Source organism: Pantherophis guttatus, chromosome 4 (assembly GCF_059756535.1).
Source record: "Pantherophis guttatus breed Tessera chromosome 4, ASM5975653v1, whole genome shotgun sequence".
In the NCBI taxonomy this organism is placed as follows: domain Eukaryota; kingdom Metazoa; phylum Chordata; class Lepidosauria; order Squamata; family Colubridae; genus Pantherophis; species Pantherophis guttatus.
This window is the reverse complement of record NC_142066.1, coordinates 64,192,225-64,215,938: the sequence shown is the minus strand read 5'-3', so window position 1 is coordinate 64,215,938 and position 23,714 is coordinate 64,192,225. Positions and strand designations below refer to the sequence as shown.

General features: G+C 35.0%; 1 protein-coding gene across 12 annotated transcripts in view; it reads right to left on the bottom strand.

Annotated features, from left to right (window-relative positions):
- Positions 1-23,714, bottom strand: part of FHOD3 (formin homology 2 domain containing 3) — a 273,301-nt gene that overhangs the window by 27,076 nt on the left and 222,511 nt on the right. For all 12 annotated transcript variants that reach the window (XM_034416311.3, XM_034416312.3, XM_034416313.3 and 9 more), the window contains 4 exons: positions 22,345-22,464; positions 16,799-16,960; positions 13,433-13,623; positions 8,102-8,294 (listed from right to left, as the gene is read on the bottom strand). In XM_034416311.3, the coding sequence (XP_034272202.1) occupies positions 8,102-8,294; positions 13,433-13,623; positions 16,799-16,960; positions 22,345-22,464 (666 nt within the window). The remainder of the gene's footprint in view (positions 1-8,101; positions 8,295-13,432; positions 13,624-16,798; positions 16,961-22,344; positions 22,465-23,714) is intronic.

Below are 23,714 nucleotides of genomic sequence, written 5' to 3'. Positions count from 1 at the left end.
TTTGTTTTGATAAGCTTCTCTCCATTACTTCTTGTCCTTTCTGAGTGTTTATGTTATTTTTATTTATTTACTAGATTTATAAGTTGCTTAAATACTGTAAATTGAAAAATAATAATAAAACATCACAATACATAAAAGTATTAAATATAGAACATAAAACGGTGATCAAGCACCATAATAAAAATAACTAAAAGGGCCATTCAATTGGCCTGTAATGCTAGGGGTAAAGCTAGATCTTAACAGCATTCATAAAGGCAACCAAACTTGGGGCTTGGAGGAAGGGAGGGATGAGATAGGCAACCTTCTATAATGGAATGTGAGAAAGACTTTGAAAAATGAGGTGAAGAAATACTATCCATGTATAGAGAGGACATAGCCCCCATCTGAAAAAATAAAAAAAGAAGAAAAAGAGAAAAGTCTAAGGATATCGCTGAAGATTTGTACTTCAAAATTTGCAAAATTGATGTCAGTCTTCTGGTAGACAAGATAGGAAACACAACCAGATGAGTTTATTCTATGTTGTTGTAAGGCTACATTTGCAGAATATTTTTGTACTCTGATTTTATGCATACCATTACATCTTCCCAGGTCCTGTAAGATGGGGTCCCCAAACAGTGGTAAGATTCAATTTTTTTTACTACTGGTTCTGTGAGCATGGCTTGGTGGGGTGGGGTGCGGTCATGTGACTGAGTGGGCGTGACCAACTCGACATCACTCACAGCAAGGTTGAGTGTGCATGGTCAACTCAACATTACTGCCAAGCCACGCCCACAGAACTGGCAGAAAAGGCAGCTCCTGCGCCCCCCCCCCAGTCAAAGTACCTTAAAAGGACTCTGCAGTTCGGCTGCCTTTCGAACAGTTCCGCTGTGACGCCATCCCTCCAGCGCAGCAGGCTGTTCTCCTGGCTGGGTCTGGCAATGGGGTTTGGCCGCGTATGTGCACCGGCAGGCAATGGGGTGTGTGCGTACATTGCCGGCATGAAAAACAGGGCAGCGATGGGACTTCAAACCTCTTTTTCGGCCTGCAGTTTTTGGCACAAGTAGCCTGCAGCCACCGTTTCCACTACCGGTTTGCCCGATCCGGTAGTAACCCACCACTGGTGAGAAGCCTCCAGCCACTGCCTGTTTGCCAGCCGGAACTGAACCAGCAATGGCAGCTGGAGGCCTCAGAAAATATTTTTTCTGAGAGGATTACCAGAAAATGCGGGAAAATTTAACCATTTAGAAATTGCTGTTATAATTACATCTCTTAGACTTCTCCAAGGAAACTGATATAATTAACAAAATAAATTCATCATATGCAACTAGAAAACAGTTGCCAAGAGACATCATGATTCCATTTGTAAGAAAATCTACTAAAGAACTAGAGGTGCAGAAATATTACCAACAGAGATTTATGATCCTTGGGATAAATAATATTCCTTCCTGATAGATCTTTTAAAACAAAATGATGTTCTCTTTCATTGGAATAAAGTGGAAGGCATTATCTTTATCTTTAGAAATCAACATTTTAAATTAAATTCAGTACCCAAAGCACAAGGCATTCTAGAAAGATATGGATCCAAACTGCATCATTTCCCCAAAGATAAAGATCAACTACCACAAAAATGGGCCTTAAAGAAAAAGATAAAAAGAAGTCTGGCACTGACCAAGGACAGGCTATAGAGATGGGAGCCATATCTGAACACCTGAAAACTTTTTATCTTAAGGATGGATTGTAAGATTTTAACATGGAATATAAATGGGGCATATTCCCGACAAAAAAGAAAAAAACCCAACCAATTTCACTATTTGAAAAAAATTAAACCAAGATATAATATGCCTGCAAGAAGCCCATATTAAAGAAACTGATAAAAAGTATTTAATAAATAAAAATTTAGGTTTGGAATATATCTTTGCCAATCACAAAAAGAAAATCAATGGAGTAGTTTTGTGTATAAACTCCCAATTACAACTACATTTATTGTTTGCTGATGATCAAGGTAGGTATATAATTGTGCAAATTGAACTACAGGGAATAGAATCTATTGTAGTTGGTTTATATACCTCATGCCAAGAAAAAGCTAAGTTTTTCAAACACCTGTTTGAACAGTTACTCTCCTTTTCTTTTCAATATTGGTGTATACTTGAGGACTTGATGACGTAGAAACCTTACAGTTAGACAGATCTGCTGATAAAGGAATTAAAGAAACATAAGGAAACTGCCTCAACCTTTTTTAAAAAAACTGATTGATACTTTAGATTTGATGATGTAAAAATGGATTTGCAAAAGATTACATTTTTGCTCATAGAGACACAAATCCTTTCCTAGAATGGATATGATATAGATTACTAAAAATTTGGTTCACAAGATAATTAAAGTTAACATTCTTTTAAAATCTTTTTTTGATCACAATCCAATGTTAACCTTAAATTTAGACCTGTCTTTTAAATTGGGATTAATTGAATCTATTTTCCAGAGACCACAGAATGCATATTAGTACTCTGACTATTTTAATATTTAATACTTTAATTTTATTAATTTTTAATAATTTAATCTTGAAACTAAAATAGTTAATAAATTAATTTTAAAACTAAAATATTTAATAAAGTAATTTTAAAATTAAAATAATTTAATTTTAATCTGGGTAAGGGAACTAACTTGACAACAATTTGGAACACTTGTAAAGCTGTGATACAAAGCTATTTTATACAATATAATACATTAATTAAGAAAAAAATGGATGGAAAAATTCAAAAGTGCTAGATGAAATTAAACTCAAGGAAAGAGAACTTCAAAAATCATTAGAAGACTGTAATATACTCCATCAATTAAAACTATTGCAACAACAAATTTCTTTGTTGACCATTTCAGATATTGAAAAGAAATTGAAATGTACAAAACAACAGTATTTTGAACCTGCAAATAAACTATGGAGATGATTTGCACATTAAGAAAACAGGCAAAAAACCAAGATAATAACTAAACTTCAGGAAGGAAATAAGACTTATAGGCATAATAAAAATATTCAAAGTTGCTTTTGGAATTATTATACTAATCTATATAAAAGACATGAATACATTCTAATACATGCATTAGAATGTATTGATCATTATACTGTAGTATATATTGATCTCAAAGCAAGAAAATTATGAATAGTCTTTTGAAATAACTGAAGTAATTAAAAAAGCTAAGATGGGTAAAGCGCCAGGCCTTTGATGGCTTATTGAGTGGATTTACAAAATGTTTGAAAATCAAGTACTTCTTCTGATGAAGGATTTAATGAATTCTATTTTTAAAGTAAATTCTATGCCTGTAAATTCATGCAAAGAAGTCTGTATTTCTTTGATGCCCAAGGAAGGACAGGTCTAAACTGCAAAGCACTTCAGACTTTTTTCCCCTTCTTTTTAATAATGGTTATTAATTGTTTATATTCACTTTAGCTGAAAGACTTAAAAAAAGTGTTACAAGATTATATATATGAAGGTAAGTATGGTTTTCTACAACTAAAGGATAATGTGAGAGTAATCTTCTATATAAATGAACATCTACAACAAGATAGTGACAAATAGGTATCATTAATTTTCTGAGATGCAAAGAAAGCATTTGACAATTTGAAGTGGAATTAAAAGTAATTAAAAGGATAGGCTTTGGACTCGATTTCTTATAGGGATTGAAGTCCATTTATGTACTCCAGCAGGCTCAGATTATGGTGAGTAGAGATCTGACAGAATCATGTGAAATCAGAAAGGAACAGGACCGGGGTGTCCTCTATTTATTATTTATCTTGGTGCTGGTATTGCTAAACACAGATATTATATAAGAACAACAGAATAAAAATTACAAATCAAAGTACATAAGTATGTATGCTTTTGCAGACAATTTGGTTTTGATATTGCAAGATCTCTAGAATATGTTATGAGAAAATGTAAAGTATTTGGAGAAATGGCAGGTTTGAAAATAAACAAATGAAAGATGACAATACTGACAAAGTATATGAATGATGAAGATTAGAGAAAATTAGAAATTAAAACAGGAATTAAAGTTGTGAAAAAAGGTAAAGTATTTGGGAGTGACTCTTACTAATGAAAATTCTAGGTTATAGAAAAATAACTATGTTAAAACATGGAATGAGATAAAATTGTATTTACACAGATGAGAAAAATTACATTAGTCATTAATGGGAAGAATTTTACAAGAATATTTCTAGAATATTATTTCTTTTCCAGAGTATTGATTAAAAATTCTTCTTTTAAATAGAGGCAGAAATATATATCCAAATTTATTTGGCAAAATAAAAAACCAAGAATTAAATATAAGTGTATTAAATTAAATTATATGCGTATTAAATACGATAACAGATAGTTAACAGAGAGCTTTGAAGATTAGTTTTACCTTTGGGGTTTTCTGTTGACTGCTTTTATATACGGTATATATATAGCAAACAGATGTTGGGTTGATAGAATTGATAGAAAAATAGATTTTCACATAAGGGATATCTTTTTAACATACAATTTTTATTAAATACAGGTTTAATATATAACTTATATAAGTTTATAATTAATGGTAGTCCTGTATAAGGGGAGAAGAACATCAGGTATTTTTGATATATTTTTCAGCAATGTGAATGGCAAATATGTTATTTGCTTTTTTCCTTTTAGTACATGGTTTTTTTATTTTTATTGTCTGAGAGTTGTTAATTTCTTTTTTTCTTTATTTTGTATTTTAACTTTGGAAATAAAATAAAAAATTGTAAAAAAAAAGAAGAAGCTCAAGCAAGTCAATTTTTGTTCCTCCTCTCCCCATGTTTTGTACTGGATTTGCAACATCTCGTTGATCCTGGAGACAACACTATTCAGTTTTCATTTGCTATCTCTTGCTTTTAGATGCTTGTATTTTTCATCTTCCTATCTTTCTTTAGAGCAGTGGTTCCCTGAGGCCTACGTCCCACGGGGGGGGGGGGGGGGGAATTTGGATCTCGTTTAAACCAAGTTAATGGCGTTTTAGGCTTCCTCCATATGAGTAGGAGTTCACTTTTCGAATAGTAAGAATTATATGTCACGGGGTGTGTGTGTGTGTGTGTGTGTGTGTGTGTGTGTGTGTGTGTGTCAGGATTTTAGAGATGCTTAGGTGCGGCATGGCAAAAAAAAGGTTGGGAACCTTTGCTCTATAGGGAAAAGATAATATGTCTGGTACTTTTCTCTAGAACAGAAAGTAGATGAAAGATGTTTGACTATAAAGTTAGCCAAAGCAAAATATTTAGACATCAATTCCCTTGCATGTGGAACTAAGAAAAAAGAAGAAAAATATTTAGTTTTTATTAAAACTAAGTCAGATCTTCCAAAGATGCATTCATCATAATCGTAACTGAGTGCATCCACTTAGCTGTTGGTCATCCTTTTCTTTCCCTCCACTTTACCAACATTAGAGATTTCTCCTGAAAGCTAGGTTTTTGCATAGGGAGTCCAAAAGAGAATAATTTGAGCCTCATCATCTGTGCCTCAAATGAGAACCTTATCTTGGTTTGTTTGATGATTCGTTTATATTTTTGGCTGTCCATGGTATTCTCAGAAGTAATGAATTTTGAACCAAAAATCAAAAGGATCAATACTTTTCTGATCCCGTTGGACTTCTTTGAAGTCCAACTTTTGCTTCCATACAGTGTCACACAGAATACTGTAGCTAGTATGATCTTCATTTTTGTAGGTCTAGTATGACACATTACAACATTTGAAAGCCTTTTCCAAGGCCCTCCTGGCTGTCTTACAAAATGATAGTCTGTGACATATTATTAAACTGCTTATTAATTTACTTGTCAAGGTTGATCATAAAAGTCAGAAGCTGTCTGCCACTTTGATATCTTCACCAGCAATTGTAAGGCTTATTCTGTACTTTTTGACATTAATTTTATTTTCTTTACATTTAACTTAATCTCATTTTTTTCAATGTACTCCTTGACTTTTATTATTAGTATTTGCAGGTCCTTTGTTTTTTCAGCTGTCAGAGTAATATCAAAATATAGAACACAGAATAATAGGATCAGAATGGTCTTCTAGTCCAATTCCCTGCTTGAGCAGGAGATTCTATTTTGGAGAAATGAATGTCCAACTATCCAACTGTCTGCAAGTTGATGTCAGGGAACTGTGCTTGCTGCCCACCTTAAGTAACTGATTAGCAAAAAGTTAATCTATTTCCTCTGCTTGGTTGGAAGGTCTGCCACTTATGGCAATGTTTCTTTTTCTTCTTCTTTTTATATTAATTGAAATGGTTTCAAGGAAGTTTTCATTGTTGTTTTCTGTAAAGGTGTAGTTATTGCTTACATATAATGCAACTGTATCTCCTATTCTTTTAATATTTATCCAAATATTTTCAAAAAGCATTGCTGTGAAGTATAGTAATTCCTTACATACAATGTCACATACACACACATACTCACACTCATTTTGTTGGGTCTGTATCTTTGAACAATTTAAATCATGACAAGTACGTTCTGATAATGAGTTTCATCCCACCAAGTTTCATCAATGACAATAAAGTCGACCTGCCCTCATATATTAGGGCTTCAAGTTTGCCCTGTTTGTTCTCATACTTTGAACATTAGACTACTTGGCATCTGACTGATCCTACATCTCCTGTTTTATATCTGAGTTCCCTTTTCTTCTCATCACTTGATTTGTTGTCTTGAGGTTTATTTGTGGGATTGGTCCTGAGGATTGTATTCCTCCTCCTTCCAGTTTTAATTTAAAGTCCTTCAGATATGCTGAGCAAGTTGTTTTTGAAACACATTCTTCCTGGTTCTTGTGAAATGTAGTCTGTATCCATGGTCTACTAATCCAAAGTTCTCTTGAAAGCACCATTGTTTACTTCTAAAATCCACCATTCCCTCATTGGATGTTGACCTTCTATTGGGACACCACCCGTGGTCCCAACTGTTTGGCTTTCAGGCCTGGCTGCTCATTCTCTTGATATTATTTTCAAGCTTTTCAAGAATCCCATTTTTCTAAGCACATTCTATGTTGTGACAAAACTGACACGCTATCAAAGACCTATAATCATTGAAATACTGTGATTTCTCTTTGGCTTTCTCAATTATCCAGCCAAAATGCCTCATGTTCCCTGAGCTTGACTATTCCTTTTCTAAAGCTAGCTTATAAGGGATGCGGTGGCTCAGTGGCTAAGACGCTGAGCTTGTCGATTGAAAGGTCGGCAGTTCAGCAATTCAAAGCCCTTGTGCCGTGTAACGAGGTGAGCTCCCGTTACTTGTCCCAGATTCTGCCAACCTTAACAGTTTGAAAACAGGTAAAAAATGCAAGTAGAAAACATAGGGACCACCTTTGGTGGGAAGATAACAATGTTCTGTGCGCCTTTGGCGTTTAGTCATGCCAGCCACATGACCATGGAGACGTCTCCGGATAGGACTGGCTCTTCGGCTTTGAAACGGAGATGAGCACCCCCCCCTAGAGTCGGGAACGACTAACACATATGTGCGAGGGAACCTTTACCTTTAATATACTGTAATAAGTAAATGTAGATCAATCAATCTGCCTTTCATGCAGGCAGAACATGTAGGCAATGATAATTTGAATAATAACTTGTTTATGCAAGCAGAGCAACCTAGTAATTATGCTTTCCTGCACAAGAGACAAAGATGAAGGTGAACATGGGTACAGGTAGCCCTCGACTTACAATTATAATGATGCCTGCCCATCACAGTTGTAAAACATAACTATCATAACAAATGTAACATGAAAAAATAAATTCAATTTATAGAAAAAAAAAAAAAGAAAATGGAGAATTCTAATTGCTGTTCTGTTTGAAAAAAATTTGCAAAAAACTACACATTATACTCTAAAACCTCTTTGATTTTCTGATTCTAAAATTCTCCTTACTCCTCCTTTCCCCCCCCCCCCAGAGGTCAATTTAGCAACAATTTTCAGCACAAAATGATTTATCTTAAATCAGAATTTTAAATTAATTTCAGTTTAGTTTACAAAACACCAGTTATAATTAACTACTGTTAATTTTGGTAATATTAGAATAATAGTGGATGAGTTTTGTCAGTTGCTAACCCCCTGTTATATATATATATATTATTGATTATTGTGATTTATTTTCAACTTACATCTGTGATCATTTTCCCTCTGGTTTTGTTCCTTTCTCTGTGGTTGGCTCGCTTCTGTTTCTGTTGCAAAACCCGTTCCCTGGTGGTACGATACTCCAGTGCAAATTCACTAATAATCTTGCAGAATTTATTGACGTTGATTTCACGGATTGCATAAAGAGGATAGCCCATAAATAACAAGAAGGAGTGGAACCTAGACAACCAAAACAAGTTACCTTTTAGATTTTTTTCTATAGTTAGTAACAGAATGCCCCCAACCATTCTTTTCATGCAGAAAACCAAAGTTTGGCATTTTGGGAATAGAAGACCTAAATCAGAGCTGTTTTCCTAGCTATTAATCAACCAACCAACCAACCAACCAACCAACCAACCAACCAAAAGTCAAGTACTATTTGAATATTACATCTTATTGTTGTTCTGCTTACTCCACATTTTTTTTCAGGATTCCTCTTTGATTCAGTGGGTTAAAAATATTCTAGAAAAAGGCAATGGGGAACTATGGTTATATTGTTGCCAATTAATATGTAAACATCAAGAGTCAATAGATTGAGAATAGAGAAATAGATTGAATTTAACTGTAGAAAGCTCCTTTAGTGGAATTCTTGCCCTTCTCCCAGAAAAATAGCTATCCAGCATTTATCTAAAAAACTCCAGTGGCAGAATACTTCAATGTCAAATCACTTTTGGCCAGAAAATTCCTCGTTTCTAATTTTGATATCTCTTTATAATGCTTCCAGTAGCTGTTTCACAGCCCTGTTCTTGGGCTCTATGAAAAATAAATCCACACCTTCTTCCACATGAAGCCTCTTCAAGAATTGGAAGATTGCTATCATGACCCTTCTTAGCCTTCTCTTCTTTAGGCTAAATATACTTGGTTCATATGATTTAGCATCCAAGCCCCTCATTGTCTTTATTTTTCTTCTTTGCATACTTTCTAGTTTCTTTGCATTCTTACATTGTAGTGACCAAAACTGGACACAGTATTTCAGCTGTGGCCTGTCATAGCATATAGCAGAGCTATCATTTCCTATAATCTCAACATTGTGTTTCTTTTGATGCAACTCAAAAATACATTTGTTCTTTTGGCAGGTGGAACATACTACTAGCTCATGCTTATACTATAATCAATTGGGCCATCCACATTTTTTCTCACAAGTACTATTGCTAAGCCAGGTTGTCATCTATCCTGTCACTGTTCACCTATTTTTTCTTAAGTATACACTATATGCACAATTATTAGGCAAGTGAATATTTTGACCATATCATCATTTTTATGCATATTTGACACTTCCAAGCTGTATAAACTTGCATGCTTATTGGATATAAGCATATCAGATGATGTATATTTGTGTAATGAGGGAGGGTGTGGCCTAAGGAGATTAACACCCTATATCAAGGTGTGCATAATTATTCACCAGCTTCTTTTCTTCAGGCAAAATGGGCCAAAAAAGAAATTTAACTGACTCTGAAAAGTCAAAAATTGTAAAAAGTCTTTCAGAGAGATGCAGCACTCTTGAAATTGCTAAGATATTGGGGCATGATCACAGAACCATCAAACATTTTGTTGCAAATAGTCAAAAGGGTCACAAGAAACGTGTTTAGAAAAAGAGATGCACATTAACTGCCAAAGATTTGAGAAGAATCAAACTTCTTATCCATTATCCGCCAGTACTGTCATATTTCAGAACTGCAACCTACCTGGAGTGCCCAGAAGTACAAGGTGTTCGGTGCTCAGAATCATGGCCAAGGTGAGGAAGGCTGAAATCTGACCACCACTGAACAAGGCACATAAGTTGAAATGGCAAGACTGGGCCAACAAATATCTGAAGACAGATTTTTCAAACATTTTGTGGATTGATGAGAGTGACTTTTGATGGACCAGATGGATGGGCTTGTGGCTGGATCAGTAGTGGGCACAGAACTCCACTTCAACTCAGATGCCAGCAAGGTGGAGGTGGGGTACTGGTATAGGCTGGTATTATTAAAGATGAGCTAATTGGACCTTTTTGGGTTGAAAATGTAGTCAAAATCAATTCCCAAATCTACTGCCATTTTTTAGAAGACACTTTCTTCAAGAGGTGGTACAGGAAAAAGTCTGCATCTTTCAAGATCATGATTTTTATGCAGGATAATGCTCCATGGCATGCATCGAAGTACTCCACTGTGTGACTAGCAGTAAAGGTCTTAAAGATGAAAAAATAATGACATGGCCCCCTTCCTCACTTGACCTAAACCCCATTGAGAACTTGTGGGTTCTTCTTAAATGGGAGATTTATGGTGAAAGAAAACAGTATACCTCTCTGAACAGTGTCTGGGAGGCTGTGGTTGCTGCTGCACAAAAGGTTGATCATCAACAGATCAAGAAACTGACAGACTCCATGAATGGAAGGCTTATGACTATTATTGAAAAGAAGTGTGGCTATATTGGTCACTGATTTTTTTCTTCTTCAAATGTCAGAAATGTTTATGTGTACATTTTGAGTTGTTTGTTTATTGTTCTCACTTTAACAAATGCAAATAAACAAATGAGGTGGGCAAATTTTTGTTTTTCATTTAGTTGCATAATAATTCTGCACACTAATAGTTGCCCAATGATTGTGCACACATAGATATTATCTTAAGAAAGCCAAAACCTTACTTTTACTTCTTAAATATTTAGGTTTGAGGTTTATTAATATTTTAGATTGACCAAGAACACTTTAATTATTCAATAATAAAACTAATCCTCCAAAATATGACTTGCCTAAAATTGTGCACATAGTGTAGAACTCTATACTTGTTACCGCTGAATTACATTTTAGTGCAAAAAGGCCAATATTTTAAATCTTTGAAGATCCTTTTGAACCTCATGCCTGCTATCAATTCCTCCCAACTAGCTTTGTATCATTGTAAATTTGCTGAACATTTTATCTCAATTTTCAAAAAATATTGAAGTGTATCGGGTCCAGGACAGAAATCTGAATACCTTACTGTCTCTGTCTGTCTGTTTGTCTGCCTGTCTCTCTCTCTCTCTCACACACACACACACTTAGCATCAGTGCTGAGCCCAATTTGTTTGGCAGCCACCATTTTTTCCCTGCCCATTTGTGGGTGGAGACAAAAAGGCAGCTGCATTTGGGTCACTGCTGCATGGCCCAAAGACATCTGTTTTGTTATGTTGTCTCAATAGGTTCTGCACAGTGCTGTAGAAACTCTCTAAGGCAGCAAAATGAAGCAGTTTATTTGGTGGTAGCCATTTTGTCCCCACCTTTTCATGGCTAGGGACAAAATGGCTGCTGCATTTGAATTGCAGCAACACAGCCCAGGGGCACATGGCCTGCCCTCCTTAAATAACATGAAGTCTGGATAGCTCCAAAAAGTAGGTATGGTGCGTGATGAACATGTGGAGTAAGCCCAAGTGCTGCAGGCTTCCAGAGGGGTAAAATGGGGGATCCTACAGCAACTCTGTCATGAGTCATAAGGCTGAATGACCTCAAGTCTGCTGCAGCTGTCATAATTTTGAAACGGGGTCATAAATAGTCTTGGGGGAATTAGTCATAATTTTGAACCTTTGTTAAATATAACCTGTAGTATCTCGAGGATTACTTGTAGCATATTGTAGGTTTTGTCATAAAGATAACTTAATGAAAAATAAAATAAAATGAATCTAAAATATTGTTGCTGGAATTAAAAAGAAGAATTTCAAATATTTGGTACTGGAATAAATCAAGCAATAGTTTTAGGGAAAGCTTTTTCTCCCTTGACCATATGTTCTCAATATATGGTCATAACCCACTGGGAGATCCAAAGCAACTTTAAGGGAAGTGGGGTCATCACGCAACTTATTTTTAATTTGCACATATTACGCAGACAGAGGAAAAATGTGGTCAGTGTGGCTCTACTTACATTTGATTGCTCTGACTGATCAACCTCCATGTAAATGTAGATCGTTTTTTTGGAAGGGGGTACTCAGCTTGTCACAAATGTTATGGCAGTAGGAATTCCCCTCCTTACTGATCTACCTTCCTCCAACCTGGCTAGAAATCCCTAGGTCAGGGTAGGCATTAGAGGAACTAAGAATTGGCACCTGGGATTCTGAATTGGAAAAGGTGTGGCCAGGGCTGGGAGAAGAAAGAAAAAATTATGGCTGCAACTGCCTTCTATTCCTTCTGCTTGCGAGAGCTGTGCTGGTGCAAAAGCTATGCCACCAACTTCCCTGATCACCATGAGTGAGTTGATGCCACAATTAGGCAGGAATAACACCCCAGGCTAGTCTGGAGCAGCACTTTCCCATGGATTGCAAACATGTGTCTCCTAGGCTGTGTACCTTTCTTCAGGCTTTTCACCACCTCCTTGCAAAAAAAAAAGTAAAGACAAAAGAAGGAAGAGTACAGAGTACTGCACTTTGGTTTTCCTTCCTTCATATGTGGACTTCAGGGAAACAAAACCCACATCTTCCTAAGTATGGCATAATTGTTAAACTGTTGGAATGGCATCTGGTAGTCCCAGGTTCAAGTTCATCCTTAGCTATGGAAACTCACAAAGTGATTTTGGACCAGTCATTCTCTCTGAGTCCACCCTAACTCTCACAGCTGTTGTAGGAAGATGTACTCTGTATGCTAAATGATGCTCCTAAATGAAAGGTGATGAGTATCTAATAAATACATTCATTGGTATTAATACATATACCATACATATAATATATTAATACATATACATATATCATAATAGTTATAGTATCCCCTAGCATGGGATCAGCAACTTGCAGCTCTGGAGCTGCATGTGACTCTTTCATCTCTCTGCTGCGGCTCCTTGTCACTCAAAATATGCATCACAACCACCAATGTGACACCCGCCGGCACACAATTTATTGAGCTTTTCAACCCCCGGTAGGCCAACCATGGATAAATCCAAGAAAAGAAAAGTTTTAGAAGAAAACAGAATGTTTAATTCAACTACATAAGCTAGTTTTGTGGCTGCTCAAGAAATAGTCAGGCACAGGAAGGGTTTTGTGGCTCCTGGTGTTTTCTTTTCTGTGGGAAACGGGTCCAAATGGCTCTTTGAGTGTTTAAGGTTGCAAACCCCTGCCCTAGCAGTTTGGGCATGGAACGGGTAAGCAGGAAGGGGGAGGGGTTGTTTTAATGAATTCTACCCTGATGAACTTTGGAGATTTTCTGTGGGACAGTCAGTCAGATGGACTTCATGGCACCATCTTAAAGAAATTAGCTTAAAACCACATTACTTAGTTTAAATCAATTATATCTTGACAATAACCTCCAGGTATTTTGAAAATGCATAATAATATCACATAATATTTATATATTAATTACACTGTGCCTTATAATACTCTACCTGTTGATTATTCTTCTGTGGACAATCTTTAAAATTATTATTCTTTCTGCACAGTCTTTAAGAAACTCTGACATTTTTTGCTTTAATGTTGATTTCATTTCATGCTTTGCAATGGCCTTCAAATGATCCCATGATGCTTTGCATCTTTTTTCCATTTGACATAAGTTATCCTGAAGCTGTTCAAAGTCAACCTGAAAGGAAGAAAAAGAAAACAAAACTGTTATATATACACTAGTATTTCATCTTTGAAGCATATATAAATTTTTTCATCATGATTTACAAACTTTGTGACACAAAAATAATTATTTCTCTCTGGCTGTAGAAAATAGTTCACAAAAAAAAAATTCCTATATTAGGGAACAGAAAGTTACAGAAAGATTACTTAATGTAAATGAAGATGGTTATCTGCCAGTTTTTCCGGCAGTTTGTTCAGATAAAGAAGACACAGATGCCCAGATTACAATTTGAGATTTTTTTTAAAAAAGTGCTTTGTTTTGTCCTTCGTTATGTATTGAAGGTAGTTTTGTGCTTGAATCAAATTAAAAGAGAATTTAGGGAATAACATTAACTAAAATTTCATACAGGCAATCATCAAATTACAACCATTCACTTAGTGACCATTTGAAGGTACAATGGTACTGAAAAAAGAGTGATTTATGACCATTTTTCATACTTAAGATTGTTGCAGCATCCCCATAATGAGATGATCAAAATTTGGATGCTTGGTAACTGGAATATATTTATGATGGTTGAAATGTCCTGGGGTCACATGATCAGCTTTTTGACCTTCTGACTAGCAAAATCAATGGGGAAGCCAGATTCATTTAACAATCATGTTACTAATTTAACAACTGCAGTGATTCACTTAACAACTGTGTCAAGAAAAGTCACAAAATGGGGTAAAATTCATTTAACAACTATCTTGCTTAGTGATGGGAATTTTGGGCTCAATTATAGTTGTAAGTTGAGGACTACCTGCAATTATTATTTTAATTTCTTTTTATCACACCTGATCATTATAGTCCAAGTAAACTGCCTTTGTGTTATGACACATTTATAATTTTGAATGTTTGTGTCAATGAATTTTATTGCTATAAAGTTTAACATGGAAGAAGCCAAAAAATTCCTCAGTAAAATAAACAAGACAAAAACTGTTAAGGTCATTAACCATAAAAGGTGTTTAGATGGCAGTATTCCAGAATTTGTCTTATAATGCTAAAATAGGAAAGCCCTGTGAAATTTCACTACATACACTGTGTAATTGCTAAACACAAGATCCAGTGACAATTGTGGATGTATATAAATTGCAATTATGTTTTTGTTATTATACTAGCTCATGAAATACATGTTCAAAGTGAATCAGGACCATCTTCTTACAAATATATATCTTATAAATACAAAAATTTCAATTATTATTTTTTGTAGAAGAAATAAACAAACAGTAGTGTTTAAAAAAACCTCTTCAAATAATGCATTAAACTTTTATATTTGACATACGACCTAGAATTAAGTGATGGCAGACAATTTAAGCTATGGATTAGATGTAGGAAGATTTGAATCCTGTTTTCAGTAAACTAAGGAACATTATAAAAACAACAGTATTTTGAAAAGATTTGTTGAGATTTAGGAGCTGTTGACTAAGATTACTAAATTCCAGTAATTCCTTCCACTGTAGTGGAAGACTGGTATTCAGTTAGTGATCTACCTCCTATTTTTTTCTTATCTGTTGTGTTTTCTTGATGATTTTCTAAAATAAAATGATCATATAAGAAAATTGCTAAGGCATCAAATCATTATTCCTCTGTTGCATTTAATTAATGAAATGATAGCAATATGCCACAATAAATGAACTTCCATGGGGAAGAGGGAGAAAATAACTTGTGCCCAGGAATTATGAATCAAGGTGAAACACATTTCTGCCAATGGAAAAATTTACATGGTCTGTGGAAAATAGACTTTCATGTCAGATTCTAGATAAATCAGAAATGCAATCTAATTGTTAAACACAGATGGTGATATGAATTTACATAAGCATCGTGTCTGTTTGGTCTACTGGTTAAGTAGCAGGTTAGAAATCAGGAAATAATCAGTCTAGTCCTGTTTTAGGCATGAAAGATAGCTCACCTTACATGGTTATTGTTACTGTGGGGAAAATAGAAGAAGGAAAGAGTATTATGTATGTTTGATTGATTGAATGAGTGAATAAAAATAAATAATATACAAAGATGAGAGCAACAAAAATGATTAGGGACTATAGGCTAAAACATATAAAGAATGGTTGCTGGAATTGGGTATGTTTAGTTTATTGAAAGGAAGGACTGGGGTGACATGATAGAAGTGATCCAATATCTAATAAGTTGCCATAAAGAAGAGGGAGTCAACTTATTATCCAAAGCACTTGAAGGCAGGATAAGAAGCAAGAGATGGATTGTAACTAATCAAGGAGAGAAGCAATCTAGAATTAAGGAGAAATTTCCTGATAGTTAATTAATCAGTGGAACAACTTTCCTCCAGAAATTGTGGAGGAAGAGATTAGACAACCATTTGTCTGAAATAGTATAGAGTTTCCTCTATACTAGCAGGGAGTTGGACTAGAAAACCTCCAAGGTTTCTTCCAACTCTGTTATTCTGTTACTATTTTTATTGCTGATTGGAAACCCCTTATAAAGCTATATGCACGAAGCAGAAAAAAAGGAACTTAGTTTTGGTGATTAGAAAAAAAATAAGTAACAGAAAAAATGAGAGTAAATTACCTATTTTTCAGGATTTCTCAGCTCTAACAGACAGAAAATTGGCCAAACTATCAATACATTTCCCTAGAAGTTTATTTGCTATTTTAATCAAATCAAAATTAGTGATATTCCCTTTCAAGTTCAAGATCTTATTTCTTCAAGCAGATCACCACAATCGTTTATAGGAGTACTGTATATTTACTCTTCTCAAGAAGATTGAGACAAAAGAATTGGGTGATTTTGTTTCTTCCTTTTTGCCTTTCGCCATCTTTATAAACTCGTTAACCATTTTCTTTTTACTTTCTGTTTTCATTTTATTGTGAAAACATCCAATGGATTGTTGATTCAGTTTAGAATTGACCATTTATTAACATTAAATTTTGAAACAGTCTGAGATTAAAAAAACAGATTATATATTTAAAAACCATGAGAAATCTATTAAAAAGAAAAAGGAAAACTGCTATAATCTAAAAATTACAGATGAATGATATAAACCAATCCTATTGTTAAGTTATAAGGACTATTTGAGAAAAATGATAAAACAGGAAAATGTAAATGTTGCATGTAAAGTATTATCTGTTCCTTATGATAATGTACCCTACTATTACAAATTTCTTTGTATTAACTGACATACCTTGGCTGATCTAGTAATGGCTCCGATTTCAGAATAAAGATCTGTGCTATCTGGAAAAGTTTCCACCACTATTGTGCATACATGATGAAGAAGAGATTGTTTATGGACTGTGTCTTTGACTTCAGGAACTTTCTCAAGGTAGCTTAGTTCAAAGGCTTTAGTCTGTGTGGAGAAAAGTATATATATAAAAAAAGAAATTATATATTTGACATTATAGAGTCACAGACCAGAAGGGACATTGGAGGTCTTTTAGTCCATTCCCCTGCTCAAAGTAAGAGCCATTTACCATCCTGGACAAATGTATGTTTGGTCTTTTTTTTGAAAACCTCTAATGATGGAGCACCCACAACTCCAAAAAACAAGCTGTTCCATTGGTTAATTTTTCCCTACTTCCAGGATCTGTCTTTAATAAGACAGATCCTCCTCTTCTCTAGGGCAGTCCCTCAAGTACAGGAAGTACAGTTATCATGTCATCCCTAATCCTTTCCTGTTAGGCTAGATATATCCAGTTCCATTAACTGTTCATTGTACGGTTAGCCTATCTTTGTTGCTCTTCTCTGCACTTTTTCTAAGGTCTCAGTATCTTTTTTGTCTCATGCGACCATAACTGGACACAATATTATAAATGTGGCCTTATTACTGCAGTTTAAAACAGTACTACCATTTCTTGTGATCTTGATGCTATCCCTCTATTGATGCAGCCCATGAGTACATTGACTTTTTTAGCAGCTGCAGCATACTGCCGCTTCATATTTAAGTGGTTCTGCACTAGGAAACCTAGATTCCTCTCAGTTACTACTGTTGAGCCAGTATTCTGTATCTGTGCATTTGTTTTTCCTGCCTAAAAGCAAAACCTTACTTTTCTTACTGCTGAACTGCATCTTACTGGATAGGGCCCATTGCCCTAGTCTGTCAAAATCTATCTGAATCTTGAATTTATCTTCCAAAGTGTTAGCAATTCCCCCCAGCTTGATGTCATCTGCAAATCTGATGAACTCTCTCTCTACTCCCTCATCTAGATGCTGAAGAGCACGGAGCCTAAGACAGAACTTGAAGTACCCACTGCTTGCTTCTCTCCAGGTAGATGTGGTTCCATTGAGGATTACATGTTGAATGCAGTTGGTCAGATAGTTGCAAGTCCATCTGGTGTGGTATTGTCTATCCCAGATTATTCCATTTTATCTAAGAAGTAGGCTGTGATCTACTTTGTCAAATGCCTTACTGAAGTCCAAGTAAACTGTATTCATAGCATTTCCTTCATCCAGTAATTTAGTTACTTTATCAAAGAAGGCAGTAAAGTTTGTTTTGAATCATCTGTTTTTAACAAAGCCATGAGACTTCTAATGTCTGCCCTGTTCATTTCTAGATACTCACAAATCTGCTGCTTGATCTTCTTTTTCAGGATTTTCCCAGGTATTGATGTCAACCTAATTGGTCTGTAAGTTTCTGGATCCATTGTTTTTGCCTTCTTGAAGACTGGAATCCTTCTGGAAGCTCTGAAAAATTTTGTTCAGTGGTTCTGAGATCATATCTACCAACTCCTTCAGAACTCTGGGATGTAAACCATCTGGTTCTGGGAATTTGAACTCATCTATAATGAATAGGTTGTCTTTTACCAATTTCTTGCCTATTTTGACTTGCTTTCTTTTTCTGTCTCCCATCGTGCTGCTTTTGATAGTTACATTATCTTTTCCTTTTGCATGAAAACAGAGGCAAAGAAGGAATTAAGCAGTTGTGCTTGACATCTACTCTCATTAGTAGACTGATCATTTCCTTGACTTTCATCTTATTCATTACATATTGAAACTTTTTAAAAATTATTTTTGCAAGCTTTAGTTCATTCTGAGTCTTAACGTTCCTTACTCCATCATTGTAGATTCGGGTAATTGGCTGATATTCTGTTCTAGTTGTGAATCCCTCTTTCCATTTTTAAACGTGTTTTTTTCTCCCTCTCAGTTTGTCAGAGAGATCTTTATGCAACCATGCTGGGGTCGATTTTTTCTTTCTTTCTCTGTACTATGTGTTTGATTGGGCTTTAATAATCTAATTTTTAGAGTTTCCCAAGCATCTTGAGTTATTTTTCCATTTTGGATTTTCTTGGAATCCTTGTCAATCTCTCTCTTAGTTTGTTGAAATCTGCTCTCTTGAAGTCTAGAATGCTAGTTTAACTTTGTTCAATTGCCTGTGCCTGCATTGAAACCTAGTACGACATAGTCACTCTCCCCCAAAGTGCCCACAATTTTGACCTCTTCTATCATTTCATCCCTATTAGTAAGAATTAAATCCTGTGTAGCTGACCCTCTATAGTTTTTTTCTCTACCTTTTGAGTAACAAAGTTGTCAGTTAGGCATGTCACAAACCTGTTTGATTAACACTTGCTATAGAGTTTGTCTCCCAGGTTATGTCAGGGTAGTTAAAATCCCCCATTACTACAGTGTTTGCTGCACATCTTACTGACTAGCAAAATGTTCATCCACTTCCCCTGGTTGATTGGGTGGCATGCAGTATACACCTACAGAAATGTCATTTCTTTTTCCTCTAATATTCACCCAAATGCATTCAGGAGAGCTTTTATTCTTGTTATTGTGTATTTCTGTGGAGGTGTAGTGATTCCTTACATATAATGCAACTCCACTTCCTCGTTTGTTAGTCTGTTTCTTTTGAACAATTTATATCTTTCTAGCAATATGTTCTAATCAGGGGTTTTATCTCACCAAGTTTCGGTACTGCACATTATCACACCTACTTTCATGTACTGGATTTCAAGTTCTCCCTGTTTGTTCCCCAAATTCTGAGCATTAGTATATAGATATCTGGACTCTTTATGGCTGACGCTGTGCTTTCTTCTGGTGTCTTCTGTTTTATAATTGAGGTGTCCTTTCTTCTCACCATTCCCTTCTCATTGTCTGATTTGTTATCTTATGATTTATCCTTGATGTTTGAATTTGATTTTAAATATTAGCAAATAATCATATATAGTATATAATAAATAATGGCATTTAATTTGGAGTAACAAGGAATATCACCTCAACTATTGATCATTAATTATAATAAAAATCAAGCTAAATGAGAAAACATGGTCTAGAATAAAAATGTACTTATTTCTATGAGTATTACCCATAATGCAATTTTAAAAATAGGAGTTTTCCCCCTTTGTAATTTTGCACTATTTGTTATTAAACCTGATAACACTGAATGCAGTATTTATATTTTTTTTAGAAAATGGGGTAGGTAGGGTAAAAGAAAATACCAAAAGTTTAATAAATTTTGGCCATCAAGTATAATACATTTTTCAAATGTTATAGAATACTAATAAACAAGGAATGTCATGTTAATTTAACTGTATGATAAGGACCATACATTCTATTTCAAATATTAATAAAAAATGAAAAGAATACCAATTACAAAGAATATTTGTAGTTCAGGGTTGAAATCCTTGGTCCTTGGTGCTCTCTGAGCTAGCACTAGATGATGTTACCTAGTTAGGGTAATGAAACGTTTGCAAGAAAACAAGCAAGCTCAAAGAACACCAAAGGCCCCTCAGTGAAAAGAGTGATAATCTGCAGTCTAGAAGCACCTATAATAAACCTCTTGTGATTTAAGGATCAATAATTCTTTAACTTTTTTTAATGGAATAGAATGGTCCATCTATCTGTATTTCTTAGCTGGCCTACCAACTACTTAGCTGGATACCATAGTCCTGGCACTAAAGGCAGCCAAAATCCACCAGGACTAGGATATTTCAATTCCGCTATTGGAATCCCAACAAGGATATCAACAAGTTGACTTTGCAGTTCATCTCATGACTAGGCCTGAATCCCGACTGAAAATAGACTACATAAATTTGTTTCATCAAATCTATAATCTTCTGAGGTTTTCTCTAAAGAATGGAAAAATTAGAGATTAGTTGATAACCACCCAAAATAGCTGAGTTCAGGTATGGGTTTTTGTGGAGGAGGTGCACTACTATCTTTTTCATTGATGGAGGAAAAAACCTTTACTCAAGGAAATTTTCACCTCCACCTTTATTCAGCTTTCTGCCACTATCTATAGCTTTCATCAACCAAGTAGGTCAGGGTATAACCCTCTAGTAAAGGGTTATCAAATTCTTTCAAGATCCATAGGGACAAACTGGTCCCAAATAACTTCTCAAGACAAATCTGCTATCATCTCAGCTGGACTTGGCAAGTCAACTTTGAGCAATAATTATTCTTCTGGTTTATTTGTTTAATTACTGAAATAAATAATAAATCATTTACTTTTCTAATTACTTAGAAAGTTTATATTTCCATACAACTCAAACATGATACCAATTGGGAACTCTACTCAGATTCTGAGTGAATTCATCACAAAAGTTGAGTAGACAATCTTCTGGCCAGTTTTCCTTATTAGGAACCTTTAAAAATGCTGCTGGGTGACTATCTGTGCATGCTATAGGAGTGAAGAAGTAAATATGCTTCATAATTTTTGCCACATGGTGTGGCCTTGAACCTGAAAGCTTTGAACACATCCATTCTTCATTTTATCCCATTTTATCTTCTGCTTATCACTTCCAATTTTCCATCCAAGTAGAAGCTTTTTCATAACTACTACATGGAAAAATGCTTCATTTGGGAACCACATTGTGGAAGTTGCCATTTGCTCTGTGTCAATTAATAGCCTCAACTAAAGGAGATAGAAGTTCTTGGCTTTGACTTAAAAGACCGAGTAGCTGAAGTAAAGGGCCTATACTGCCTTCAGAGTGAAAGGCACTACCATCTTTTTATACCACATTCCACAATGTTAAACAACTGAACAAAAGCTCAGGGCAGTGAAAGAAAGAAGGAAGAAAAAGCAATAATAATAATATTTTTTTTGTCTATTTAGGTTTCCTTCCTTATGATGTTTGCACTTATTTTCACTTGCCATTGTAGGATTGCAAAAATATTGGTTAATAAGAATTAGTTAATAGTCAGATTTACTATATACTTATCATACACTATTGAATGACTATTTTCCTTAAAAATTTTTTAGACAAGATAGAGAGCAATTACGAAAGCTTAATTTGGCTAAGTTGTACCTATTTTTTAAATAAGAACCAGGAATTTTGTATTATTTACAGTTTCTTACATCCCATTCTCTGAGACAAGTCTTTAAAGAACTTTGCTTCCAAATAATGACAACAGCCGATTTGGATGGAAGATACAAAAAGATTACCAACTAACACAGTTTTATGCATTTGTAATAATTTATAGATGAAAGATGTGACCCACTTGATCACTGCAAACTTTATCAGGAACCTAAAGTTAGATTCACTGTATCCTTGTTAATCCAACTAACTCAGTCTACTTTGGAAGAAAACATATTTTCTGTTGTCTGATGAAGATGAACAAAAGAAGTTGTATTGTATGCAATGGCCACAAGGAAGATAAAAAAGCACCTGATGACAAATAATGCTGTTAATCTACAAGGGGACTTTTTAAAACTGATACATACTTTTTTTTACGAGTTTTGCTAAGTATATAATTATATAATGTAAATAATTTTTTAAATGCAATACTACTCACATTGGTTCCATTGAGAAAATTTCCAATAGCTAAGAGAGCAGAAAGAATAAATCCAAAGGTAGCATTGTTTTCTAGCTGATCCATTCCTTCCTTCAGGTCCAAAAGTGGTTCTGCAATCTCCTGTCATTAACAAAAAATAAAAACATGGAAAATATTTTTACATCAATTAAATCTTATGAACAGGGACTTTCATTTAACAGTGAATATTTTTTTCAGGTAAAGGATGTTTCTATCAAAATAAACTGAAGGCCCAAATAAAAATAATATCAAAGAGAAAGAAAAACAAAATACACCAAGTGAGCCCAGCATTGTTGCACAAAGAGCTCTGACAAACTGAGGGACAAAAAGGACAAGTATAACAACAGAATATCAGCAAATATAGGCAGTCTTCAACTTACAACTATTTGTTTAGTGATTGTTTAAAAATTATACTGGCACTGAAAAAAGTGGCTTATGACTGTTTTTCACACAACCGTAGCAGCATCCCCATGATCATGTGATCAAAATTTGGATGCTTGGCAACTGGCTCAGATTTATAATGATTGTAGTGTCCCATGGTCATGTAATTACCTTTTGTGACCTTCTGACGATCAAAGCCAATGTGGAAGCCAGATTCACTTAACAACTGTATTATTAACAACTACAGTGATTCACTTAACACCTGTGGCAAGAAAGGTCATAAAATGAGCCTAGCAATGGAAACTTGTGGCTTAATTGTGGTCATAAATTGAGGACCACCTGTGGCCCAAATCTGCAAGCATAAAATCTAAGGCTCAGAATGATTAAGGCTTGTATCAAATGGCAAAATAACAAAGAAAAAAATATTTCACTATGTTAAGGAATAAATAGAAAGTCAAGGGAATGATCGGAGCACTAAAGGGAGAAAATGGCAAAAAGGTGACTGGCAGCAGATAAAAAGCAGAATTGCTTAATTCCCTTTTTCCATCTCTCTTCATGAAAAAGGAAACAACAACAACAGCCCTATCTATCAACAGCAGCACCGTGGGAGTCAGAACAGGAATGCAAGTCAAAATAGGCAAGAAATTGGTAAAAGACAACCTATCCACTTTAGATGAGGGTAAATTATCACCAAGACAGGATTTACATTCTAAGGTAAGAACTGGCAGATGTGATCTTGGAACCACTGAAAAAAATATTTCAGACTTCCTGGAACATGGGGGACGTGACAGAGGACTGGAAAGAGTTGATGTGATTCCAAGTCTTCAAGAAGAAGTAAAGGTGGATTCAGGAAACTACACCAATCAGGTTGATATAAATATGGGAAAATTTTGAAAAGATAATCAAGCAGTGAGTTGGTGAGCACCTATAAATGAACAAGATGATCACTAGAATCCGACATGTGTTTGTTA